This window comes from Centroberyx gerrardi, chromosome 22 (genome assembly GCF_048128805.1).
Source record: "Centroberyx gerrardi isolate f3 chromosome 22, fCenGer3.hap1.cur.20231027, whole genome shotgun sequence".
Lineage (NCBI taxonomy): Eukaryota > Metazoa > Chordata > Actinopteri > Beryciformes > Berycidae > Centroberyx > Centroberyx gerrardi.
This window is the reverse complement of record NC_136018.1, coordinates 13156862-13182132: the sequence shown is the minus strand read 5'-3', so window position 1 is coordinate 13182132 and position 25271 is coordinate 13156862. Positions and strand designations below refer to the sequence as shown.

At 43.2% G+C, this 25271-nt stretch overlaps 3 protein-coding genes across 3 annotated transcripts in view; 1 reads left to right on the top strand and 2 right to left on the bottom strand.

Annotated features, from left to right (window-relative positions):
• Window positions 1-175, top strand: part of pcyt1ba (phosphate cytidylyltransferase 1B, choline a) — an 8877-nt gene extending 8702 nt beyond the window's left edge. The window contains exon 8 of the mRNA XM_071923291.2: window positions 1-175. This exon is cut by the window's left edge and continues 50 nt beyond it. Within this exon, the coding sequence (XP_071779392.1) occupies window positions 1-175 (175 nt within the window).
• A 2250-nt stretch (window positions 176-2425) lies between these two features.
• Window positions 2426-13052, bottom strand: pdk3a (pyruvate dehydrogenase kinase, isozyme 3a). The gene is made up of 12 exons (XM_078291309.1): window positions 12575-13052; window positions 10101-10242; window positions 9884-9955; window positions 9074-9258; window positions 8651-8740; window positions 8010-8087; window positions 7132-7208; window positions 6872-6973; window positions 6425-6532; window positions 6071-6184; window positions 5848-5972; window positions 2426-5241 (listed from the first exon to the last, which is right to left on the bottom strand). The coding sequence occupies exons 1-12, from the start codon at window positions 12675-12677 to the stop codon at window positions 5217-5219; spliced, it is 1221 nt and encodes a 406-aa protein (XP_078147435.1). The 5' UTR covers window positions 12678-13052; the 3' UTR covers window positions 2426-5216.
• A 1017-nt stretch (window positions 13053-14069) lies between these two features.
• Window positions 14070-23120, bottom strand: slc51a (solute carrier family 51 member A). The gene is made up of 8 exons (XM_071907140.2): window positions 22853-23120; window positions 19360-19511; window positions 19071-19144; window positions 18678-18836; window positions 16291-16402; window positions 15329-15475; window positions 14960-15065; window positions 14070-14692 (listed from the first exon to the last, which is right to left on the bottom strand). The coding sequence occupies exons 1-8, from the start codon at window positions 22923-22925 to the stop codon at window positions 14544-14546; spliced, it is 972 nt and encodes a 323-aa protein (XP_071763241.1). The 5' UTR covers window positions 22926-23120; the 3' UTR covers window positions 14070-14543.
• Between the last annotated feature and the right edge of the window lie 2151 nt (window positions 23121-25271).

The window sequence follows — 25271 nt, the reverse complement described above, 5'->3', positions numbered from 1 at the left end:
TCCCCGAGAGTCGCCCTGCAACAGCCCCCCCCGGGAACTGTCCCCGCTGCGCTCTCCCTCCCCCCCGTCTCCCCCGTCCCGCTGGCACAACGCGCGACCCTCACCCCCGACCTCCCCCAAAGGAGCGTCCGCCTCCATAAGTAGCATGAGCGAAGGGGACGAGGACGAGAAGTAGACGTCCTTGGACTGAACACACACACACACACACACAGACACACACACATCACTCACAGTATACTGCCTGAAAACTGCTCACATGTGCGCAAACACACACACACACACTCACATCCCCCCACACACACACTGGCAGCAGTGACTGGATGCTGAAACCGTTATCCTCCAGGAAGTTGCACATATGCAAGGCAGAGGGTGTTCATGGGAAACGTAGTTCTGTGCTGCAGGTGGAAACAACACCAAGAAGCCATCACAGTCTCTGTTGTCTGGGCAGCTGAGCAGACAGAAGAGAGGAGAGGATGAGGGCCGTGACTGTTGGCAAGAGACTCCGGGTGCAGCAGGCTGTGGTGATTCAAGCAGCACTATAAAGTCTAGATGGACAGGGCTTAGTTATGGCCCTGTGTAGCCAGTGTCACATATCGTCAGAGGGTCCAGAACCCCTCGCAGCGTCTTCTGAAAGGAGCTGATCTGCTTTGGATTGTCCAGTCCTGATAGAGACTGTCCAAGACAGTCTGCTCATAATATCACCTCATTGTTTCTGTCTGATTTTGTTAAGTTTAGCAGAGTTTTTTTATTTCACATTGCTGTAAATGGGACCTCAAGACATCTTGTATTTTCCATTATTTCACAGCCATCCACTGTGACGACTGGGTGTGATGGTAAACAGGCACAAAGTTGTCACTGAGTCTTGCTGGAGGGCATACAGCCTCCTCAGCTACTACAAAATCCTACAGATCATGTGAACAGACAGGAGCTAATTTCATTACTGTGTAATTTTGTGCTTGTTGAACGACCAGTTAGCAGATAAAGGAGAGAAACGGCGCCCCCTAGAGCAGCAGATGAGACACTGCAGACACCCTCCTGGCACACAGACACACACTCAACTCGAACCCATTGCCAGTCTGCACCATTTTGGCATAAATGATTGGCAAATTACCTAAAATATATGTTCAGAAGAGAGGGATTCATAATCTTGGCTACACAGCATAACCTCTCTTACTGAAAACTAATATCGGGGAGACTCGTTTTTTTCCAAAATAGGGATTAAAACTAATCCGTAAGAAATCTCCACTGAAAGAAAATTCTTTGTGTAAGACAGGGTAGGAAATAAAAACGGGCCTGGAGGAAAAACGGCCCTGTAAGTTCATAAAATGTCCCTGAAATTGAGGTGATTGGGACAAAAAAGAATACCTTGAAAAGCAACAACTGAATACAGGGAACAAAGGTTTTCAGTGCCTCAGTTTGCACAGCTTTGTTGTGTAGCAATAGAGTCCTAATAGTAACGTTCATGTGAGAGTTTGTCTGTTTCAACATAATAGCAGAAACAAGGTCTGTCCTAAAATTACAGACGCTAAAAAACGCCCCCAGAAATCTGTGTTTCAGGGTCTTGGACTACGCTTAATCTATGTCTCTAAAAGCATCTATTTTAATGAGAGAGACAGAAAAAACAGCCTCCATTTATTAGCTTCTAGATGTAAATTGAGCCTATGAGACCAAGCCTAGAGAGCAAATGCAATCAACTATGTCACTCTAATCTCTAATCACACGCTATACAAAAAAGCAACAATGAAAACCCTCCGCCACCACACTCATTAGGCCACACAGATATATCTCGTCTCACAGAAACCTATCACCAGGAAGCTTGAAAAAACGTTTTCCCCATAGGCAGCCATGTATTTTTTGACATTTTTCAATGCTTTATCAATTGCTTGGTTCCAATTAAATGGTTGGTTATCAAACATCAAACTTGACAAAATTGGAGCTGCAAGGTTTCTCCTTTAGGTTAAGTACTGACACTCTGGTGATACTTGAAATAAACTGTCTATACTATTTGAGGCCCTTGGGGTGAACTTGACATGTCAGGTTCTTCAAAAGCCGTATCATCCTCATGTTTTCTTTGCAAATCATTTGAAATGTATGTAACACATATTCTGCTCAGGTCTGCTCACCAGTGAGTGACCCATGCCAGGCCGCAGCAGACCATTCATCCACCCCAACCACAACATCCCCCCTAATGCAATGTAGAGATCTTACTGTCCTGTATGCACTACATGTAACTCTGCACTATATGTACAAACTTTGGGAATGTGTGTCTTTTTTTGTCTTATTTTTTAATGTCTAATTCCAAACGGCTTGATACGTAAATAAAACAAAAACGTATAATTGAATGTCAATTAAGGATCACTATTGGGTCATTTCAGCCTCTTATCAGACTGCAGAATACAAAGAAAATTCAGAGACGAATCACACGCAATGGCAATTCTCTTTATTGTCAGTTTTGACAGTCGGTAAGATGATCTCATGCTGAATCACACCTTCAGACGGCTGTATCACTGTTTTGGTGTATGTTGGTGAGCATTAGAGTGTACTGGATTTTGGAAATAACATTAATTGCATAACTTTGCATGATTTCCTCTGCAGTGAGGAGCCCATGCATACAAAGTGCTCAAACGTCTCTTTAAGCCGGAAATACAGTGGGAAAGGAAACATAAAGAGATCACTCCACACCGGCTGCTAATATCAACATTGTTCATACTGTTATATACATAATATACTCAGCAATACCATAGGTACAGAGACTTCAATAGTAAAGGTTGACTCAAACAACTGAAGGTGGAAGACCCCTGGGCCTCTAAATCGAACACAATCCAAAACAGCTATAGGTCCCAGCGGTGTGTATCGCCTAGTTCCTTATGACACAGTTGTAAATGTGACAAAGATGTGAAATTGGACCACACATTGTCCTTGTCCAAAGCTTTCCCTTATGCATCCAGTCATTTGGCTGTTAAGTGTGATTATGACTGAGAAACAGGGAGAACACACAGTGAAGGTAGTGAACTGGGGCTCTAAATGAAGAGGACAGAAGTCTCCAGCCTGAACCCGCAACACAGCAGGCACCAGCCGCAGTCCATCACTGAACATCACTCTCTGTTACACAGGGATACGCTCAAGTACGCACTGGTAGGTATGATGGCAGGTTATGAAGGCATTGGCAGTGTTGAAGGTTGGCTGAATAGCGAAGGAAATACGGGATGACGGATGTTTCCGTAATGAAGTGCCTTTCACAATTCTTCATCATCTAATACTCCTTTCTTTCTTTTCACATCGGATGGAGCTGAAGGAGACGAGAAGAGGAATCACTTCAGGTTATTATCCATGATCCAGCCTTAAACCAAGCTCTATCCTCGGTCCAGGTTTGGGCCATGTTTCATGAGGCTATGGTCTATTTCAGAAGCTCAAAACACTGTGCCACTGGGTATCATTACTGACCTGGGATCTGACCTGGCTTTATGACCACCTGATCATAATTAGCCTTCCTCCAACTCTGAAACTCTTGATAGAGGTGGAGCAGTGGTCTGAACTGATTGTATGAAATGTGTGAATGGAAAATATGTGTATAGTTTTAGGTTAGTCACACCAGCAAAGTGCATCATAAAAGTTCCTGAATATGATTGGCATGTGACAAAAATCAGATGGTTTTGACAAAATGATCCAGCGCCTAGAGATGGTTTAGTGGTTGAGATCTCCGCTCCTGGACCCACATTTACCTCTGCTGGCTTTCCAGAACATTCTGTCCCACGTTTGTAATCTTGCTTGATTTCCTAACATATAAATAAAAATATACAGGAGTGGCCCACACCCCTTAAAAAATGATCAGAGAAAAATCATCAAAAGTTCATCAAAAGAAATCCTGTTCCCGGGGCGCCCCGGTGGCTCACCGAGTAGAGCGCGTACCATAAGGCTCAGTCCTTCCCGCAGCGACCCGGGTTCGAATTTGCTCATTGGTCATTTGTTGCATGTCCTCCCCTCTCTCTCTCCCATACCTTCCTGTCTCTCTCTCACTAACTTTGTCGAATAAAGCATAAAAATGCCCAAAAAATAAATCTTAAAAAAAGAAATCCTGTTCCCATGTCAAGGACAAATAGTCAAAATTAAACGGTTCTCCACACTGTATAGGTAGTTCAGAAATGGCCCCTTTGTTCCTGGATAAAATAAAGTAAAGCCTGTCAGATATCAAGACCTTGTGCGTTCGAAGAGCTATTTTCTAAGTCTACTTAAGCCATTTTCAGTCATGATAACACAACACCGGTACATTTCAAAAACACACAAGCTTTGTTCAAACTCATTCAAAAAGTTCATCAGAGTTTAAGGATTAGTAATACTACAAGTGAGACACAAGGCTGACTCGGTATGGCATTGTTAGGATCACTTGTAACAAGTCCAAGCTGTGTGCATGCTGCGTATCCGCCGCGGCAGATCGACACTGCTTGCAGGATGAGAGATGTAGAAAGAGGACAGAGCGTTGTTAGCGTCGGCCAAGAAGGAATCCCGCTTTCACAGTAAGTCCTCGGTTAGAAGCAATAGGTCCGTTCCTCTTCTCTGAGGAGTCTTACCATACAATACAATCATGCTGGTGTGGTAGAAGCTACAGGAGAGACAAGGCTGGCATGGTGTCATTTCATTTCATAAGCGTCCTAAAGACGCCCCTTTGGTCCTTCAGTATTAGTTTGATTAGGGTGCAGAGCTGGGTAAACGCATGGCCGTGGGTTAATGGAGGTTTGCAAAGCGGAAATGTCTGTGATGAGGGTCAATATTGCTGGTCAGTCGTCTGTGGGTGGGTGGGAGGGAGGTTAACCTCTAAAAGCACACACAACAACAATAACCAAAATCTTCAGTGCTAACTTTCTCCCTTTTGAAATTAACCTTAAGTTACAGTAGAGCCATCAAGGCAAATAAAAAAACACTTCAAATCTGATATATTCCTAAAAATAAGGCTTTCTCTCATTGACATAAAATAAATATCTTGGCTTCTATATCTTTATAAATAAGCTGTACTCATGATCATTTTATCTCATTTGCTCCAATACCTCCTAATTACAACATGGCAGTACACTGGGTGATCCTCTCTTTCTTCTTCCCAGCTAAAACAGAGTGCAACTAAAACTAGACATTACTATGCCAGCGACACACTGACCTATTTGTGCGTCCGATCAAAAGTGTCTCCCAAGGGAAGGAAATGAAACCTCCTTGTTCCCCCATTCTCACTGAAACTCAAACCCTCTGTCTCTGCCTGCGTTTGGGAGGGAGAAACAGAAACAGAGGCCCTTTTATGCGCGGTCGGACACAGAAAAGCGAGTAGACGGCCCTTCGCCGATGCTGAGTGAGACACATAATCAGCAGTGCGTTGCTTATTCAGCCACAGGGAGCGGTGGCCTAGTCAGCAAAGCCAGGCAGGCCTACTACGCATGAGACACAATGAACTTAACGCAGACTAGCGCCCAGTTACTGGAGGAAAGTCCCCATTAATGAAGACTCACAAGACTCAACTGACCAAATGACCAGTTGTTCATAAAAGGGGTTAGATAGCGGGGGATCAAGGTCCATTTTAAGCTCCATTGTGGGAGAGCCGGTGGTAATGCCATAACAACAAAAGCTAGGCTGATGAAGGTCATTGCCATTGGGTACAGATCTAAGTTCAGTTCAGCCCGCCCTTCCAAAACCCTAACGTCACCCACTGGAATGTCAACACAAGACTGATCCTAAACCAGGTGTTTACCCAAGGGCAACATTCATCGTACATGCACCGGGCAGAGAGTGGGCATGTAGGCTCAGAAGGGGGGCGGGTAGGACTAGCGGACTAGGCAGAGTTATCTGTTGGCCTTGTATTTGGACTTGCTGGCGTCACGTGGCTCTTTGCTGGGGTTGCTCCAGTCGTCCGCCTCGGGGCTGGTCTTGTAATGTCGCCACGCTGACTTGTTGAAGACGGGCAGGCGTTCGAACGACTCGCTGGACAGGGCCTTTGGTGAGAAAAAAAACAACAACACATACTGTAATGTCTTTGGGAGACGGAAAAATCGTTAGAGGAGATATGCGATATTTGATCAGCTCACTGCACCTTCAGATAAATGACAGCATCAGTGCCCACACCCTCCATTGAGTAGAGCTTCAGATCCCCCTGGAAGTATCGGGCATACAGTCTGGAAATGGGTAGACCATAGCCGAAACCAGCCTGGATGAGAGAGAGGGGGAGAGAGAGAGGGAGAGGGGGGAGAGGGAGAGAGAGAGACAGAGTTAGAGAGGGAGGAAAGGGCAGGCTCTGAATTTAATTATTCAGACATTATATCACAGTTACATATACAAAATAAGAAATATACAGGCTAAGCAAAAGGTAAAATTGGTTTGAAATGATCACCAGGGTCTATATTGATTTGATTCTGGTGTGTGTGTGTGTGTGTTTGTGTGTGTGTACCAGTGGGACAGCTCCTGGCTCCAGGCTTGGTGTAGGGGCGGTGGAGTACATGTAGTTAAAGAGACGATCTATCTTCCGCAGAGGAACACCACCTCCTCTATCACTGATCTAGAGAGATAGAGAGAGAGAGCGAGAGAGAGAGAGAGAGAGAGCGAGAGAGAGAGAGCGAGAGCGAGAGCGAGAGCGAGAGAGAGAGAGAGAGAGAGAGAGAGAGAGAGAGATGCTAAGCTCTCTTAAGGGTGTGGCTCATGCTGAGTTTATACAATAGATTTATGCAAATTGGTCCCTAAGCAAGCTGGAAGAGTCAACAGAAAGAGAGAGTTCAAACACCGCCACAATAACACTATAAGGATGTGGTGTGTGTGTGTGTGTTTGTGTGTGTGTGTGTGTGTGTGTGTGTGTGTGTGTGTGTGTGTGTGTTTGTGTGTGTGTGTGCGTGTGTCTTACCTTTATGGAGAGGTCCTCTTTACCCAGAGTAACTTTTGCCTTCACCGGCGGTAAACCCTCTGTACTGTTCTCATGAAGCTCCACTGTGGCCCGCATAGAGTTCTACACACACACACACACACACACACACACACACACACACACAGTTAATTAACTTGGCTCAGCACGGGTCCTTATAGAATTATGGTCACATTTCAGTTTAATTACATCTGTAGACTGCCAGACCAGCAGGTTACAGGCATCACTGCTGCACCGCTCACCTTAAAGAGCTCAAACAGCATGTGGAACAGGTGAGAGGGCACATACACCGCCTGGATGGGCTTTTTAGGGGCCTTCACTAGAACAGGGAGACAGGGAGTGTCAGACAATCACACACACACACACACACACACACACACAAGCAGGCAAGCTTGCAGAAACAAGTGTCGAGTGTGTACATGTGTAAGTGCTCACACACACAGTTCCTTTGAAGTTAATGAGACGCCACATTCTGAACACTGTAATCACTGCAGGACTAAATCTAGACTCGCCCCCTTCTGCAACCACAAGCTCTAAATAGAAAGAGTAACAGAACACACTGTTTCACCACTGCTCTCCTATGGACATTACTGCTGTTTCATAAAGAAATGCAGGAATGGTCAAATGGATAGTGGTGGACTTCTACTCAAGTAGAAGTAGAAGTTACATTGCTGCTATTTTACTTAAGCACTGGTGTAGAAATCGACTTAAGTAAAAGTAGCTCATTTAAAATGTACTTGAGTAAAAGTTACTGAGTTACTCTTTCCCATGCAATTCTAAAAGGATAAGAGGACAGAGTTCAAACTCAATTGGAAAATTTTGATATTTCGAAATAAAGTGCACAAACAAGGTAAAGCTGGACTCTTCTCTTCTTTGCTGACTGACCGTTCACTGCAAAGGTATTATTTGTCAATTTACAATGGTTCAGTTTCTGTTGCTTATGGAGAGCCTACAGAATTTGTAGTAAAAGTAAAATTACTGAAAAATACTAAAAAAAAAGTACAAGTACACAAAAAAGCTACTCAACTACAGTAATGTGAGTAAATGTAATTAGTTACTTGCACCCTTGCAATGGATGGACAGATGGATTATACATTGCACAGGAGCAAAGATCTCTTACTGTTGAACTCCTCAATCTTCAGCTCAGGCGCGGCCAAGTAGTACTTCTCACATAGCATCTTGGCTGTGTCATAGGCATCTGTTGAGGAACACAGTCAACACGGGTCAGTGAGAGGACCAAGCTGAATAAGATCATGGGTTTGTTTGGATTCCTGTTACTGGTCACCAGTGTAGCTACTGTTCCTCCTGGGTCACTGACAGAGCAGCTTTGTGTCCATATTGTGTTGGACAGACAATTCCTCTACATATATTGCACCAAACAAGGATTATGTAAACATGCCACTTAAATTCAGATTACCTTGGTTTTGTTTGATATGGGTCAGTGTTGAGAGTGGAAGGTGTGATATAATATATATATAATATATAACCCCGTTTCCCAACACAACTATGCAAATATTTGGTGCAGCAAAGCAAAAAAAAATGATCCATAGATAACAATATATTCCTGAAAATGGCAGAATTTACCCAAATTTGTCTACTGTTCAAACTCTGTCTTACTGGTTTCAACATAACGTGCCATTTTGCAACCACTGTGTCAGCAGTCATACAGGATATGAATTGTAATGATATTGCTGAATTACTTTTTGTTGCATGAATAGGTCATGTTTTAGTGTGAAAAAGCCTTTAAACTCTTGAACTCACCGCTGACGACTTCAGCCACGCTGCAGGTGGGATCGATGCTGCCGATGTGTTTTGGATGGGCTGGGTTGGTGTCGTTTCCAAACAGGAGAGCTGAGCAGAAACAGAGCACAGTTTATTGGATTTTAAAGTAATATATTCATGCCCCTTTTAAGTAATCAAACTTACAGCAAAACAGAGACAAGCCAGTGGCAAAAATCAATCAGAAAATAATTACAAAGTTTCGTCAAACAAAGACAAGGGACAGGGAAAATAGTGACGCCAATCATTTGGCTGTGAAGTTTATGGGAATTACAAATTAACTACTAAGGTATTCATTTGCTATCCAAATAGGTCATTCTATATGTGTGTGTGTGTGTGTACAGGTAAATTAGTTTGTGTGTGTGTGTGTGTGTGTGTGTGTGTGTGTGTGTGAGTGAGACCCACTGTGTTGGTTGATGAGCATGCGGAAGGAGATGCGGTTGGTGTAGAAGCGATCGAGGAAATACTGGATGTTGCTGCTGATGAAGGGGTCAAAGCCAAACTTCTCCTTATACTCTATGACTCCCTGAGCCATGGTGGGAACCACATCGTTGTGCCGGTTACGAATCTCTATCAACAGCTCCAGGAAACTGGAATAGAGGGATGGATGGGTAAAATAAAAGCAAGAAAGGAGGGAAGAATATATAAAAATCAGCCAATCAAGCACACTGATCTATGACCTACTGACAGATTACACTATTACATTTTGCCTGGATCCAACTCCTTGAATTGCATATTAGCTCCACCACCTTTTTGTTCCCAAACACAAAGCCAAACACAATGCTAATTCAGCATGAGTAACAGGCAATATTTTATTGCCCTTTCATTTATGGTTCAGCAGCTGAGCCATCCTTGTCAATGGTTCATTAGCAGCTGGCAACCGGTTCTCTAAACAGACGCTCTTATCCAAATCCCTATCTGTGTCTATTTGTTTATCACATGAGGCATTGTTGTAGTATAAATACACACTGTTACCTGTACAGTCAGCAGAGGTTTATGTTTATTACAGGGGATTAGCTGAGAAGATTCAAGACAAGGACAAATAACCAGTATGGGTGGATGTTTGCCATAGCTATATTTCCAGCTATAATTACACTACATACACCAGCATATATACCTAGTATATGAAGCATTAGTAGGAGCATAGGGTAATATTCTCCATGGAGGTATTGTGTTTTTGAATAAAGACACTTCTCCATTCAGAGCTTCACTCACTCGTTCAGAACGTGAGGATCCTCCGGCTTTCTGTTCTCATAACCCAACAGCTCCACAAAGCTCTGCATGTACCTGATAAAACAAATATAGGTCAAAGGTCAACTCTTGGCACACCCACTCTCACACACACACACACACACAAACAGGAACCCTATCATCTTGCGGTGGAGAGCCTGTCACGGCTGTATTAAGTGTATTTCTGGAAGAAGTGCCTCACCATTTCTGGACCAGCCTGACGGAGGGCTGGCTGAGCAGGTTATCGGGTAGCAGGTTGACCTCTCTCATGGTGTTGGCCAGCCGCACCGGCAGCTCCTTACGCAGGAACATGTACGATGTCTTCTCACACGCATTGTCCCTGCCTGAGAGACGAGTCAGTTGTGAATCTGTCAAAGCTATGGCGTTAAAAGGGTCTGGAACTATTTGGAGCTTCTGATTTCATTTTAACTTCTGGGAACTAACTTTTACTGACAATGAATAAATACAGAATTAATTTATTATTTCCCCCTGCTGGCCAAACTATTTTACAAACCATATATCTCTGTTGTCATGTTTAAACAACTCCAATTTTGGTGATTTTCATGTTTTTACGTCTACTGAGGGATTACATCCTCTATGGGTGGAGCAAATTCTTCAGCCTCTTGGGCTTATGAAACCCTTTCAAAACCCGTTGGATAATGACAAAAATGTATTTTCATCAAGGTAAAAACAAGGCTGCTTTTCTTAATTCACCTTTACCTTCACCCAACAAATGGAAAATAACTAATCCTACCAAAGTGACAGGTAATTTACGAGTATTTGGCTGGTATCGGTAGCCGGTGTTAATTTCCAGCTTCAATATAATAGCCAAAACTTTGCTTTTTGGCTGGAGTTGTATTTGCCGTCTACCAACATGAGCTTGAACATCCTATCAGGAACTATATTGGGAAATCTTTCTAGGCCAGTGGAAAGGGGGAGTCATTCGGAGAGATAAGTTGCGGGTTCATGTTTTAGAACTGGCAGACCACATAGCATTCCTGCAGTATAATCCTAAATCTCTCACTCCACATTTAACATTTGTGAGACAACTCAGCATGTTTGCGTCCTTAAATTGGGTCAATATCGTTTCCACACACTGATAAAGAAACAACAAAGCAAGTTTGGCCTCTTGTGTGTGCATGTGGAGACACACACACACACACACACATCCTATAAGCCCCCTGCAGAGGAACAGATACACAGCAAGTTAAACTCCAGCAGAGTGTTGTCCTTTCTCTATAGAGACTCTCAGTTTCTACCAGTCACAAAAAGTAACAATGGTAAAGCCTTGGCAACTCAGCTAAGGCAAAGATAACTTTGCAGCTTTACAGCTAGAGTTACACCAAACCTGTTGAACTAAGTGCTGACTGGAGTGAAAGCGCTGACAGAGTGCGTAATGACGCGTGACAGCATGAGTGACTTCAGGGCTCTGAAATAAGGGAAGAGACAGTAAGATGAGGAATGTGATGTTATCTTACTTTAGCTTAGGGCTGGCAAAAATAGAGGATCTGGCAGGGTGAAGGGAAGTGTGCCATCATGTCAGCTAACAGGAAAGGCTTCCCCTGATTCAGCAGCACAAAACGAGGGCTGGGACTCGTGAAATCGTAAAATGTAGCAATGGGTGAAACCACCATACTGACTCAGACCTGGAACGACACACACTGCTCATTTGGCAGCAAAGGCAGCTGAGGGCGATCCGTTGAACCGCTGTTTCATTATGTTCCCTTAAGAAACATCGCAATATTTCCACCCCACTGCTCTCTTCACATGATGCTGACAAGACTCAACCTGTGTGTCTTGGTGAAAAACAAGTGTGTTCTTCCTGTACTTCATATCCTACTCACAGCTGTGAGAACAAATTACGTAATAGAGATGACTGGGTTTAATCAGAGATGGATTAGGAAAAGCCTCGGGTGCAGCGTTGACACCACATGTTTATAGTAGTGGCAAGTGTTACTCACTCATGGTCATGTTCTCATGTCTCACTTCAGGGCCTAAAGGCAATTGTTGACTCTACTCTCTCTAGTGATGTGATGGTAAACAAAAAGGTGGGTACACTATGACCTCTAGCTGAAAATCATTAATTTGTGCTTTTTTTCCTTAAAAGACCCCATCTTATATAATTTACATCTGATACATACTATAATATCACCAAATAGAGATTTATATCAGCTTAAAAAGATGAGTAAGCTCTATTCTGCAGATAAAAAGTTAGTGAGTTTAGGTAAACTAGGATTATCCTCCACTTCATCTCTGCATGCATGTGTTATCTTGTTCTAGTCTGGGTGTGTGCGTTAAACTGTCAGCCCTATCTTCATAAGCTACTGTATAAACAAAACTATAACAGCAAGTTGTGATTCCCAGCAACCAGCATGGCACTACATGTTCCGCTATGGCTGGGTTACAAGTAAACAGCCATTTCAAATACCGCATCAGATCATAACAAAGTATAATATTTCGGGGAAGCTTGTGGCAGACTAGACCTATTAATATAGAACCGAGGTCTATGACACAGCAAATCCACAGAAACAATGAACTGCATGACAAAAGCCTACACGCACAAGTCAATAACAAGGCCCTTCCTTGACTCTCTTCCTTCCTCACCAGCAGGTCGTTTCCACGGAGGGAGAGGGGATTACAGAAGATGACAGCCCACAGCGCCGCTCCTCTACTTACCAAAATCCAAGAACTGCTTGATGGAGAGCGGGGACGGCGAGAACCTGGAGTAATACTCGATTTTGGGGTTGGTGTTTTTCAGGAGAGACAAGAAGACCCTCATAGTGAAAGTTAACGATGACGGATCCGTCCGTGAGAATGAGATCAAAAACAGCCCGAGCGCCTCATCCGACCCTGCTGACAGCGAGACGTGTTGTCTTCTGCCCGCGTCCACATTTGGCTCCGGTCTGCACGAGCGGCAATGCGACAAAGGTCCATAAGGTTAAATGAAACAAGAAAAACAATATGTTCTCCGGATGGTTTCCCGTGACAACATTGTTGCTCACTCCGATCAGCAAACCTCGTCAATAGACTCGGAATAAAAGTGGGACTTCCGGTTATCTTTTCAAAATAAAAGCGTCATTGACAAACAGTGTTTTTGAAGTACCAGAGGTGAAAGGAAGAATATACTGTATTTACAAGTAAATCTGTGGTAAATGAAAATTGTTGTTTTTGCAACGCATATACAGGCAAGGTGATAAAGCGGCCAAAAATTCACAAAGACTGAAACACAAAATGTATACAAAACAACTATAGCCAAAATAAATAACGGACTTATTCAAGATAGTTTGAATAAGTCCGTTATTTTGACCCATCCTAAAAGACTATAGACTGAGGTATAGTGTCTGGTGTCAAGTCAGCTAGAATAAGTCACTACCAAAATGCCCTGCAATTCCTATACGGCTGTCAAAAATAGTTATTTTGAAGATAAAATCACTTCATTTCCTGTATTTTCCCGGGTGTTTCTGGTTGACTTGACGCAGCTGAACAGCGCGTATATATTTGCAAATCTCGAGTCAACCGCACTTGACTGAGGCTGTTGATGCACCACAGTGATTGGTTTAAAACCAGGAAATAAATTAAATCCAACATCCCAATTGGAGGGACCATGCGTTAATCATCGCGTACATTAACCTGTTTGCCTACAGCCAGTTGTGAGAATATACAGGAAACGATTTGATATTCACAATAAATTATCTTTACTGAATCTTTGATATTGCTATAATGAAACAATATATTTTAAAGAATATTTACGGCTTGGCATTAGGTTACATTGACTGTCCTGAAGAATATACTTTCAGTTCGTCGCATAATATAATTGGTTCAATTTATGCGCCACAGAATTGTTCATTGGATGGGAAGTTAGAGCCCCTCCCCCTTCACCCCTTATTCAACGCACGCGAATGAAATACACTGATCAAATTTTAGGATTCAGTTAGTCTAACTATTCAAACTGTTTGTCTGTGCACTGGCGTTATGTTATGTTAAATAGTTATGCCCCATAGTTTTATAGATGCAGCAAAGTGTGTGTGTGTGTGTGTGTGTGTGTGTGTGTGTCTACCAGACCTTGGCTCCTACTGCCACCTCGCGGCAAGACACAGTTAAGTCTTCAAGTGTGACAGACCAGCTGAAGAGGAGAACTGAGGATAACAAATGGCGCAACACAACTCTGAAATTTCATCTGAGGATGTTTAAAATGCTTATATTGTACAGATGGATAATGATGACAGTACAGGTCCAGTGGTTGCAACACAAAATGCAAATGCAAGACAAAAACACAATCAATCTTACATCACAGTTATGTCACTTGCCTTACACCCAACCAGCCATCACAATAAGATGAGAGATATAAATAAGCCCCTTGGACACATCCTCATGGTCTCATTTCCATTTAAAAAAATATTGAAGTTTCACAAAGAGGGCACAAACAGGGGTCAAGACAGGCATGTGTGACAGCCTGTCCTGTCAGTCAAACGTGTATACAGTCAGCAAATCCATGACCCTTAAAAGAACATCCACAAGTCATTCAGTGGATTATGTCACTCCAAATGCATATTTACCTATATAATCTCTTGTAGAATCATATACATACATGAAAACACACGCGCGCGCACACACACACACACACACACACACACACACACACTTCTCATGCGTTCTCCGGCACTGTGACCATCTTGGTGTTCTCGTTGTCGTCATGTTCTTCTTCGGGTAAAGGATCGTACTGTCGGCGATACAGCAGACGCGTTACCAGCGTGATGATGAACATCTCCAGGATCAACAGCTGCTGACTCATCGCTGGAGAGGGGGGGGGGGGGGAGAGAGAGAGAGAGAGAGAGTGAGTAAGGATGAGGGAAAGAGGACAGGAGGGTCAGTAGTCATCAGAGCAGGACATTACAGGGAGAGGACATCATGACAGCTTGTGAATGAATGAATGAATGAATGAATGAATGAATGAATGGATGGATGAATAGATAGATAGATAGATGGATGGATTAACTGATTGCTGAGGAAATGGTTAATAGATGGAGTGATGGATAGGTGTATAGGTGGGTATTGACTCACAGTATCCTCTCGCCTGGGAAGAGAAGGGCGGGGTGCAGGCGATGGTTCCATTCATAGCCAGGATGTTGATGATTGCGGACTGCAGCTGACTCAGGACCAGCACCAGCTAAAACACACACACACACACACCCACACACACAAACGTGTTACCCTGACAAACCACTGAACACTGGAAAATCCTGTAAAAAAGTTATGACAGCCCCACAGCCCGACATGTTATTTGAATTGGGTGTTGACTTACACCCAGCCATGTAGACCCACGCTGGTTGCCACGCTTCACATGGTAGTGTGTAAACAGGTGTTTGTGTGCATATGCCTGCAAGTGTGTATGTTCACATGTGTGTGTTTGAAGCATCTCTCGTGCCTGACCTGGTACATGGCGTACTTGGGGACGATCTTCAGGCTGCGCAGGGTGTTCCTCAGGTGCATGAACATGATAGCCACCGGCCACAGGGCTATGATTGTCAAGACGCCCACGAATGGGTTTATCCAGATAGCAGCACCGGTGATTTCCAACTGAAATGCAATCACATCCAAGCGGGTCAGTAAGAGAGAGAGAGAGAGAGAGAGAGTCAACCAGGACAACCAGTGGGACCTCAACTGAACTAAAGAGATACGAGAGGCATATCACACTATAATGTTTTACACTTGTGAAATACACCATCACTCCTCATTTTACCAATACTACCAAAATTGTTATTGCTGTTATCTGTCTTTAAACTGCGCAAATACTTAGGAACTCCATGCTGATAACTGGATCAATTTCTGTTGCTGTCGTTTGGCACTCATTTGGCACTCTTTGTTGTCGGTGCTGTTGTTGTATTATAATTTGCTTTGGCAATACATGTCAAATGTCATGCCAATAAGCCAGACTGAGAGAGAGAGAGAGAGAGAGAGAGAGACAGAGCGAGAGAACAGACTGTGTTTCACTGATTGTGAGTGAATCATGAAAGACTGACGGAGTGATTGCATGTTTGTACCTGTACATCTTTGTGTCAGTGTACGTACTAGAATGAGACATGGAGGAAGATTATGACTGTGTCTTTTGACTGTGCTTTTCTATAGCTGTATGCAAATAATTTAGACTTAGTGCAGCAGTAGAATAAGCTTCAATTTCGAGATCACTAAAATGACAAGCAACCGATAATAAAGAGTGCAAGTAAGGGTCATAGTGCCATTACAATATTTTTATGACCATACATCATCATGTACCAGTGAAGGAAAACAGGAAAATAAATAGGTGCCAAGAGAGGGAGTTCTTTCTTTCTTTGTTCTTTAGCAGATGGAATACAATACAGTGGGGAGATGATTTGTCCATTTAATTGACTCACGTCAGCCAGGTCAAAGTTTCCATTGGTCCAGAGGACAATGGAGAGGATGGTGAAGACAATCTTCAGCAGGGCAAACTGGAAGGAGCCCAGTTTCAGCAGGAAAAGAGAACGCCTGGAGATAGAACAGAGGAAACTGGATTATACGATCACCGGTGATTACGGAAAACGCCTTTAAATCTCCGAACAGACGGTGATCACCACTACAGAAGCTCCCTCTGCCCTGCGGGTACAGTATCCCGCATGTATCCTGCATTAGTCCTTGACGATTTCGAAAACAATTCCTCTCAGCAAGGCAAAACAAAGCAGCAGTGGTGCAGCAAATACATAAAAAGTACAAAAAGTAAAAGTGGGACCTTGGATACATCCTTACTGGCAGTAGGCATTTTCCAGATCAACTTGCTTGTATAAGAATGGCACTGATCCTCCCTTTAGGGTGCATTATAAAATTTTGATTTTCATAATAAGGAATGTGTTTTCCAAAATAATCTTGCTATAATCTCTGTCCAGTGGATTATACTGGAAGAGCAAGGATAATCCTGGCACTAAGATTCTGTTGGGAAACCGGGCATTGGATCAATGAATAAAGCTCAGTTTATTGTCTTAGTGTGATTCACATCATTATCGTTGTGTACAGCATGCAGGTTTACACAGAACCTTTTTTGTACAGAGTGAATGCATATTGAAATGGCTTGTTGGACCCTTGCCTTTCGCTGGAACAAATAATCACATCTGTGTGTTGTTCCCTGAAGCCCACACACAGATACCTTCTGTGAGAGTTGCATGTCATCTATGAAGACCGTACCTGCATCTGATAGACATACATGACAGCCAGTGTATGATTCTATTCATTTTAAGTGTATAATGCAGGGGCGTAAATCAACCTTGACATGTAGCGAAAGTGGGGGCCAGTGGTCTTTACGCTAGCCAGTAGGGGGCGTGGTGCGTCTGTTACATACAATGTGTTATGAAACACAGCGGGCCCCACCCTGCACACTGACAGAGTTGAACGACCAGCGGTGCATTCAACCTGCACTCTTCTCTTCTGAGTTCAACACTGTGTGCATAGGATCTTTGAGCTTATGCAACATTCAAAAGGTCTTAAAGGTCCAGTGCAGTGAGAATTGCATTTCTCAATTTCATGGTATAATTACTTGTTAAATGAACGCTCTGATTGGTTGAAAGTATGCATAGTTAATCAGGTGTCCAATAGTCTGTCAGACAATAGCCAGCCAGCTACTTACAAGCTTTGAACCATCTAACCATCTCAAACTGAAAAAAATGGTGCCCATTGTGTTAGAAATGAACATCAAACTTTCCTTTTCCTGACTGGGTTGAAATCATTATAGAAGTTCCATTGTCTGTACTGCATTAGCACTGCAGGATGTTTCACTCAATTCCTCAGTAATGCAGGAATGACTCAATAATATAGCAGCAGTGTAGCATTATGCATAAAGTGAAACAATGGCTCTCTCTCTCTCAGATATGATGACATAACTGCGCTCCCTTCCCTTGAAATCCATTGGAAATGACCGCTGTTCACAACTGCTTTGACACAACAGACGATTAGTGCGGTGCGATGAATCTCAACACTCCACACTTTGCAAGGCATCGCCCAGCTGAGGAGTGATTTCTGCCTCCAGTGTGCTGCCATATTAAGTCCCACATTGCAAGTCCTTTCTCACATGTTGCTGTTTGGTTTCCAACTGATTCAGTGTAAATCAAAACAGACAACATAAACTAAAATCATGCACAGTCAGTTGCATTGGGACAGTAAGTCAAAGATGATCTTTTTTGCTGTCGCCTGACTAGCCTCATCTGGTGTGAGGGTTTCACATGAATAAACACAAGGTAAACAGAATGTCGTCTTGTGATTATCCGTCTTTACAAGCCTCCATGCTAAGCTGTGTAAATCAATAACAGCAGCAAAAAAACATATAAACCTCAGGTTTGTGTCTCAGTACTACTTCTAATACACTACTGACAGATGATATCAAAACCTCAAAACACAACACACCCTTTTAATTTCTAGTTTTTATTGCCTTAAGGCCCCCTGAGACATTGGAGGTGCCATTGCAATCTAAGACAGCTTCTGCCAAGAAGTGCTTAGCTGAGACTTATCCAAACAGACTTGCTGCTACAGACTTGCTGAGTATTAAGTGAATGGTACGCATACTTAGGCAACTAAGGTTTTTTCCATTTTTGATAGTGCCAGAAATAAGTAGCGTATTGTTATTCGTTTATTTTGCTGGATATGCAAATGAAAGTGACAAAAGTCAGATGTAAGGGGTTTTTATTTCACACCTTAAGGCAATAAATAAAAATGAGAAAATCTGGAACGATGTGTAGACTTTTGATATCCACTGCACATCCTTTGCTTGTTGCTTTACCGTGTGATGGCCACATGCGGCAGGCAGGGGCAGCAGCAGCAGCACGGCCCCGTACTGATCCTCAGCTTGTGTTTCCCCGCTCGCCGCAGGAAGGCCTCGTCACCACCCACCTCCTCCAGCATCAGGATCAGGAACTTGAACACCACAATGGCAAAGTAGCTACGGAGAGATAGGAGAGGGAGGGAGGATGAGATTTCCAGGCAGAACGAAGGTAGAGAAAATGAGAGCCATGACTTTCCCACCCACTACACAACGGTATCGCCGTTTCTCGGCATGTTACGCAGTGTAACCTTCCCTTTCACTGCAGGGCTGAAAAAACACACAGCACAGCGAGAGATGGAAGGTGAGTGGGAGAGAGGTGGTGAAGGAGTGAAAGAGGAGAGTCATACCCACCAGGCAGAGGCCATATCGGTGAACATGGTGGCTCTGGGGATCCACATCCCCAGACATGACATGGTGCCAATCACCTGAAAGACAGAAAAAGAGTCAACACGCCAACATTTTTCTCACCACTTTGCAAACACCAGGCATCGTGCCTTGGAATTGGTAGAGCAGACAATGCCAATGCTGCTTCTATCTCTCTGCACATGCTCCATTAGGCACACATCTCAAGGTGTCATTCGACCGCATTCTTCGTCAAACCTCCCCTTAAAAGCCCCTCCTGCGGTGTGTTTCGTCTTACCGGCGCTGCCCCATTAACCCAGATGATGACGCTCTTCTTGTTGGAGGGCACCTTCCTATAGATGTAGATACACTCCTCTATGTAGACCAGCATGGACACCGCTGCCATGAAGGTGAGCACAGAGTACAGGATGATCCCAAAGATGTCCAACTCTGCAGGGCGAGAGGAACAAATGACGATACATTAGCTATAGCCAGGTTTTAGAGTCTCAGTTGGGCCTTGGGACCCACAGGGGGGACTCAGAAGATTAAATATTTACCTCAAGTTATTCTAGAGAAACAGCTTGGGTCATTCAATTACACTATTCCAATTTAGTATGAGGGTACTGGATATTGATGTTGTTGCAGCCTTCATCAGGTCCCAAGTGCAGTGTTAGGCAGGCTAAATAAAATGCTGCTGGATAGTAAATTTGTAGCCTAAAAGTAAGATATGCATAAGGTATGCATAATATCCTACAAAATCCATTTAGGTTCACAATAGAAATGATTTTGTGAAAATGTGGATACCCAGAGAAACACTGGAAAACAGCAAGCTGAAAGGCAAATCATGAATGACTCATTTAACGTCACTGGATTTCCCAAATTCCAGAGGGAAAAAAGAAAAGCCTTGTGCCACCTTGAAAAAAAAACACAACACAATACTAGTAATCAGAACTTTTAAAAGGCACAAACTAATGACAGCCTGAGGTTAGTTTTAATAAGCAAATGGTTTCCCCTGTTCACTAGACTTAACTAAAAATCAGAGTGCCATATTACGAGGGCTGAGACATTATCGACATGATATAGCTCATATACATTTAGTTATATATGAGTTAGACCTGGGTGTAGGTTCTCTTAGGGGGCGATGCCTGGGGTTTTTCCATTGCCATTCTTCAAGGGCATGACAGAAACACTGGGTTACGGGAAAATGCGCCCCCTCATTCGGGAGCTATGTCAGTGCGGCAGAACAGGAAACCAAAAACAGGCTCATGCTGAGTTGCCACAGACAGATGCACACTGCCGAATAAAACAAACTGAACTCACCTAGATGATAAACACACATGGGCATGGGTGGGCTTACGCGCAGAGCAAGAAGGTACAGGAGAGAGGAAAAGCTTTGTTCTCATTTCTGGGAAGAGCTTCTAAGGTTTGGGAGCTGGGCATCAGGAACCCATTAGGATGCAACTAGCAAGTAAACACAGTTGTTCCAGAGTGCGGAGGAGAGGCAAACAAAGTTGGAATCATATGGGAAAGGGAAAGGAAAAGTTAATTCCCTGGTATCCTGAGTCATCAACGGTTAATGGATATCAGTTAACACACACACACACACACACACGCACACACACACACTTATGACTGACTTCTCTTTTCATTGTTTTCTGCTAAAGCACTTAAAATTCCAAGTGCACTACACAAATGAAGACTGATTGCCTGATTGATAATCCGCCCACTCTGTTTTTGAATTATAATAATGCTTTATTCTTATTATTTTACTCTTCATCCACTTATGTTATTTCTATCCTTCTATGTTATGATACTTCTATCCGCCCACTCTGTTTTTGAATTATAATAATGCTTTATTCTCATTATTTTACTCTTCATCCACTTATGTTATTTCTATCCTTCTATGTTATGTTACTTCTCCTTTAACATATAGTCTCTGACAGTATATTGACAGTGAGCGCCTCCTGGAAATTGCATACCCTCACTAAAAACAGTATAAAATGCTTGCACAAATTGAAGGTATCCTGACTGGTTAGGGCAATTTCTCAGTATTATCAAAACCATGCATCCTGTTTTTTTTTTTTTTTTTTGTTCAATTATCTATAAACCATATAGGTACAGCTGAAAAAAACAGAAAAAACAGTAGACAAAATTGTGAATATGATTGTATAAGTTGCTGAAACTGAAATAAAAACTGAGTTAAAAAAAAAAAAAAAAACATGCATCCATAACATCAATTACAGCCATACATGTGCAGAAAACATGCAGCCTTCGGCAGTAAAGATGAGAGTCCTAAATGTAGAATTTTAACTAAGCCAAAAAAAATCTAATTCCGGAACTGACGTAATTGATACAGATGTTAATCAAGTGAAATTAAATGCTTCAGCATCATAATGGAATATTTCTGTGATCATTTGCCCACAATACCATGGAGGGAAACTGTAACTTGTCTTAAAATTTTCTTTTCCTTGCAAAACGTCTGTAGACGGTTTTAAAAAGGATGTTTAACTCATGCAGGAAGGCTATATAAGGAGTTTATGGATTATGCAGTGATGTACAGGTAAATAAAAAGGTTGACCGCCAGTCAGTGATCATCATGAGGGAAATAATCACCAATATTAACAAAAATCAATTACACATCACTTATGTTTTTCGCTTAAAAGCCACGATCCGCTCATAACTTATATCCGTTTCACACTACTTATTATAATGTATACTGCGATTTATGTCAGCCTAAAGTTCAAGTGGATTTCCCCTCCTCTACATCCCTGCACACGTCAGGCTGAAAACCGTTATGAGAAATGAATAATCTAATATTAGTCAGAAGCCTAAATGAGAAATTACAGTAATAATACCACCCGAGTGAAATGGATTAGGCTTGATAAATCTTATTTAAAAGTTGTAACTAGCAGCTCAGTCTGTATGAGTCACTTTAATTGGACTATGGCTTATCTGTGGATCTTAATCTTGTCTACAGGACCACCAGAGTCCTAGAGGAGGCTCCAGGCGCTCCCCAGCAAAACAAAAAATAGTATCAATTTAACATTATGTCATTCACTTTAAGTTAGGACAGTGAGAGCTTGGTATAGGAAAGACTATTTTGACAATATGTTTCACACTCCCCACTGTTATCTCTCCACCCGCAGTATAAACACTCACCCAGCTCAGCACCAAATTACATGCAGCAATATAAATCATGAAATCAAACATGAAAATGTTAGGGAGCTCCTGCCTTATGACAGATGCATGTCAACTCAGCCCAAGAAGGAAGCACCTGGAGAGGAAGAGGACCACTGCATGTCTTACAGGGGGGAGACCACTATCCTACAGGCAACCAGTGCTTCCCAAAGTGGGGTCCGGGGACTTCCAGAGGTCCTTGAGGTGGTTTAATGAGGTGCAGGAAAAATGAGGAGCAGTTTAGTTTCCCTGTTATTTACTTTAGAGCCCGAGGGAATATGTACTCTGATCGTAGGTCTCACTCTTCCTACTCTTACAGTCGGTTCAATGAGTGTAGACTAAATCACAACCAACTACAGATGGGTAATTTCTTAGGACAAAATCTCGTCAAATGGGGATCTGTGGTCTAATGCAGGTCCAGTTGGGGGTCCTTGACATGAAACAGTTTGGGAAAACCCAGACCGTTAAATAATTCTATAGGCTACCAAGTCTATAACAAGAATCTCCTCAGGTGGGGTTCCTCGGGACAACAGCTCATTGAATGGAGGTCCTCGGTCTAATGGGAAGCCCTGTCCGACAGACTCTTTCGATTCTACTAAAAGCAGTCTACTCACGGAGGATGATGTCGATTGCGACCGGTGGTTTATCCCTGCAACTCGGGTGAATAGTTTGGTTGGACCCGTCCATGCTGGCTGATGTCGGCTGATTTCCCCGAATGCAACTTCGTCCACTTTCTCTCACTCTCTCCTCTCTGCTCCCTGCTCACATCCAGAGACGCCCGCTGCGCAGAGTATAGGGGACTCCCGGTGTCTCCTCTCCAAAGAGCGTCCTGGTCCTGACCCTTTCCAGGCAGAGGGGATGTCTGACTCCAGAGTGATAACCCGGCTCCCCAAAACACTTGTTGCAATCGCTGGACCCGCCTCCTTCTGGCTGCCACCGGACATCAGGCCCTCTGACAAATCACCGTTCCCTGACTAATCGACGTAAAACGTAGCTTGAGGGGCCCGGTGGCAAGAGGAGCCCAATGGTGCAATCAGGTCGATGTCAAAATTAGATTATCAGTCAGTCGTGGGGGTGAACTGGGTTTGGCAAGGAGTGGCACTTGTCATGCCTTAGTCTGAGTGAGTCCAATTTTGATTTGATGGATTTTAGCATTCTAATGGAGATTAAAAGAGCAAGCCACAATTAGTCAGAAATCTGTTTAGTGGTTTGGAGTTCTTTGTGGTACTTGGCATGCTGGGGAGACCGGGGATGATTGTAACACTGTTCGCATTTCTGTCCTTATGTCCTTGCTCATTTGAGAGAGATTTTTCACAATCTGGTGTACACTTTTTACATCTGTCTGTTACAAAACGGAGCGGTTTCAAATATCGTTTGAGTTTTTCCTGTCTCAAGAGAGAAATGTTACATTCTACCCCACATCCTGGGTTATTGTAACACTTGCGGTAAAATGTATCATCCTTTTGTAAAACCATGAACTGGATCCAAACCACGCCATTGCAACTAAATTCTTTGTTTATTCATGGTGAACAAATAAAGGACTACACTGACCTTTTGGCACAATCTTCTATCAACTTACAGTTGTGTGATGGTAGATTCACATCTGTGTGTGTGTGTGTGTGTGTGTGTGTGTGTGTGTGTGTGTGTGTGAGAGAGAGAGTATTCACGTTTATCATTAACAACAAATTAACAGATTTTTTATATTTATAACAAACAATTGTTATACATTTGCTGTGCACAAATGAACCTTTCAAATTAGCTGCCATTCTTTTCATATGTGGGCCTGGGACTAAATGGAGCATCTACACATGTGATCACCTGATTTCTAGCTTGGTCATGATTGGAGGAATTGAAAGTGTCTCCCCTATGGTACTTTGTGGTACATTTTGGTAGTTTGTGGCTGGTGCGGTAGTTTGCGGTGGTTAGTAGGACCCATGCAGGGACTTTGTCATACCTTAGTGTTCAGTGAATGAACTCCCCTGAAGTCAGCCTCCTCCAGCCCTTCTCTCACCTCTGAGGCAGCTGAACGCGCCGCACTGCTTCATCCTATCCTAGTTCTATTCTAGTTGTGCCAGGGATGACGGCATTTCTTCAGAATATGGACTTTTCATTTTTTCAGTATTACTTCATTCACTTAGAGGTTAGCACAATGAGACATGTACGAGAATGTCTTTTCTCATCAGAGGGCTTCTGGTCACAGTAGAGCCAGACAACAAAGCTCCTCTCAGAGAGGGGGGTCCCTGGGACAAAGCCTTTATCCAATGGGGGGTCTGTGGTTTAGTGTCTCGACTCAGGGGTCCTTCGCATGAAAAAGTTTGGCAAACTCTCAGCCTAACTGGACATATTTTTAGTTAAACAGTAGATGGGGTAACTTCTTCGGTGGGTTAAATAATAGGCTCAGGATGGGGGAGGGGCAGCGAGACGGAGGGGTGTGTGTATGTGTGTGTGTGTGTGTGTTTTTGTGTGTGTTTGTGGGGTAGGGGGTGGTGGTGGTGGGGGGGGGGGGGGCATTCCTGAGGACTGGAGCCTGAAGCTTGTGGCCAACAAGCGCTCCCATCACATGCCCCCCGTTTCCATAGAAACCTGTGCAGGGGCGTCATCATGTGAGGCATTTGCTACAAATCTTTCGGCCCTTGGCTCCACTTGAATCAGTTTACACAACAGATCTCCATTGAGAGACGTGTATAGTGAGCCAAAACAACTGAACTGAAGCAGTAATGTAATAATACAGCAATAAAAATGTAATATACAGTATTGCAATAATGCCTAAAAGTACAGTTCATTGGGTCCGCTTCCAAGCAATAATCTGAATGGATTAAGATTCTCATCATATTAGGACAGCTTCATGCTTCAGCTTCAGCTTTCCAAACCAGAAATTCAGATCTATAGTATCCATTCCTAGTTGTGATCTCAGTCTCAGTCTACTCTCTCTCTCCCTCTCTCTCACCCTTGCTTTGATTTTTACTGATTACCTTCTTCCTTCACTCCTCTGATTCTGATTATGATAAACATTACTCTCACCCTCCATTTTAC

Bases quoted from the DNA above. Each gene is read 5' to 3' on its own strand.
- pdk3a (XM_078291309.1), bottom strand. From the start codon at position 12,677: ATGAGGGTCTTCTTGTCTCTCCTGAAAAACACCAACCCCAAAATCGAG. The intron at 8,741-9,073 runs GTGGGTCTCACT...GTTTCTGCTCAG, and splicing joins CATGCTCATCAACCAACACA to CTCTCCTGTTTGGAAACGAC. The intron at 6,533-6,871 runs GTAAGACACACG...CTATCTCTCTAG, and splicing joins AAGAGGACCTCTCCATAAAG to ATCAGTGATAGAGGAGGTGG.
- slc51a (XM_071907140.2), bottom strand. From the start codon at position 22,925: ATGGACGGGTCCAACCAAACTATTCACCCGAGTTGCAGGGATAAACCA. The intron at 16,403-18,677 runs GTAAAGCAACAA...TTCTATCTCCAG, and splicing joins CCGCATGTGGCCATCACACG to GCGTTCTCTTTTCCTGCTGA. The intron at 15,066-15,328 runs GTCAGGCACGAG...TGTGTGTTTTAG, and splicing joins CCAAGTACGCCATGTACCAG to CTGGTGCTGGTCCTGAGTCA.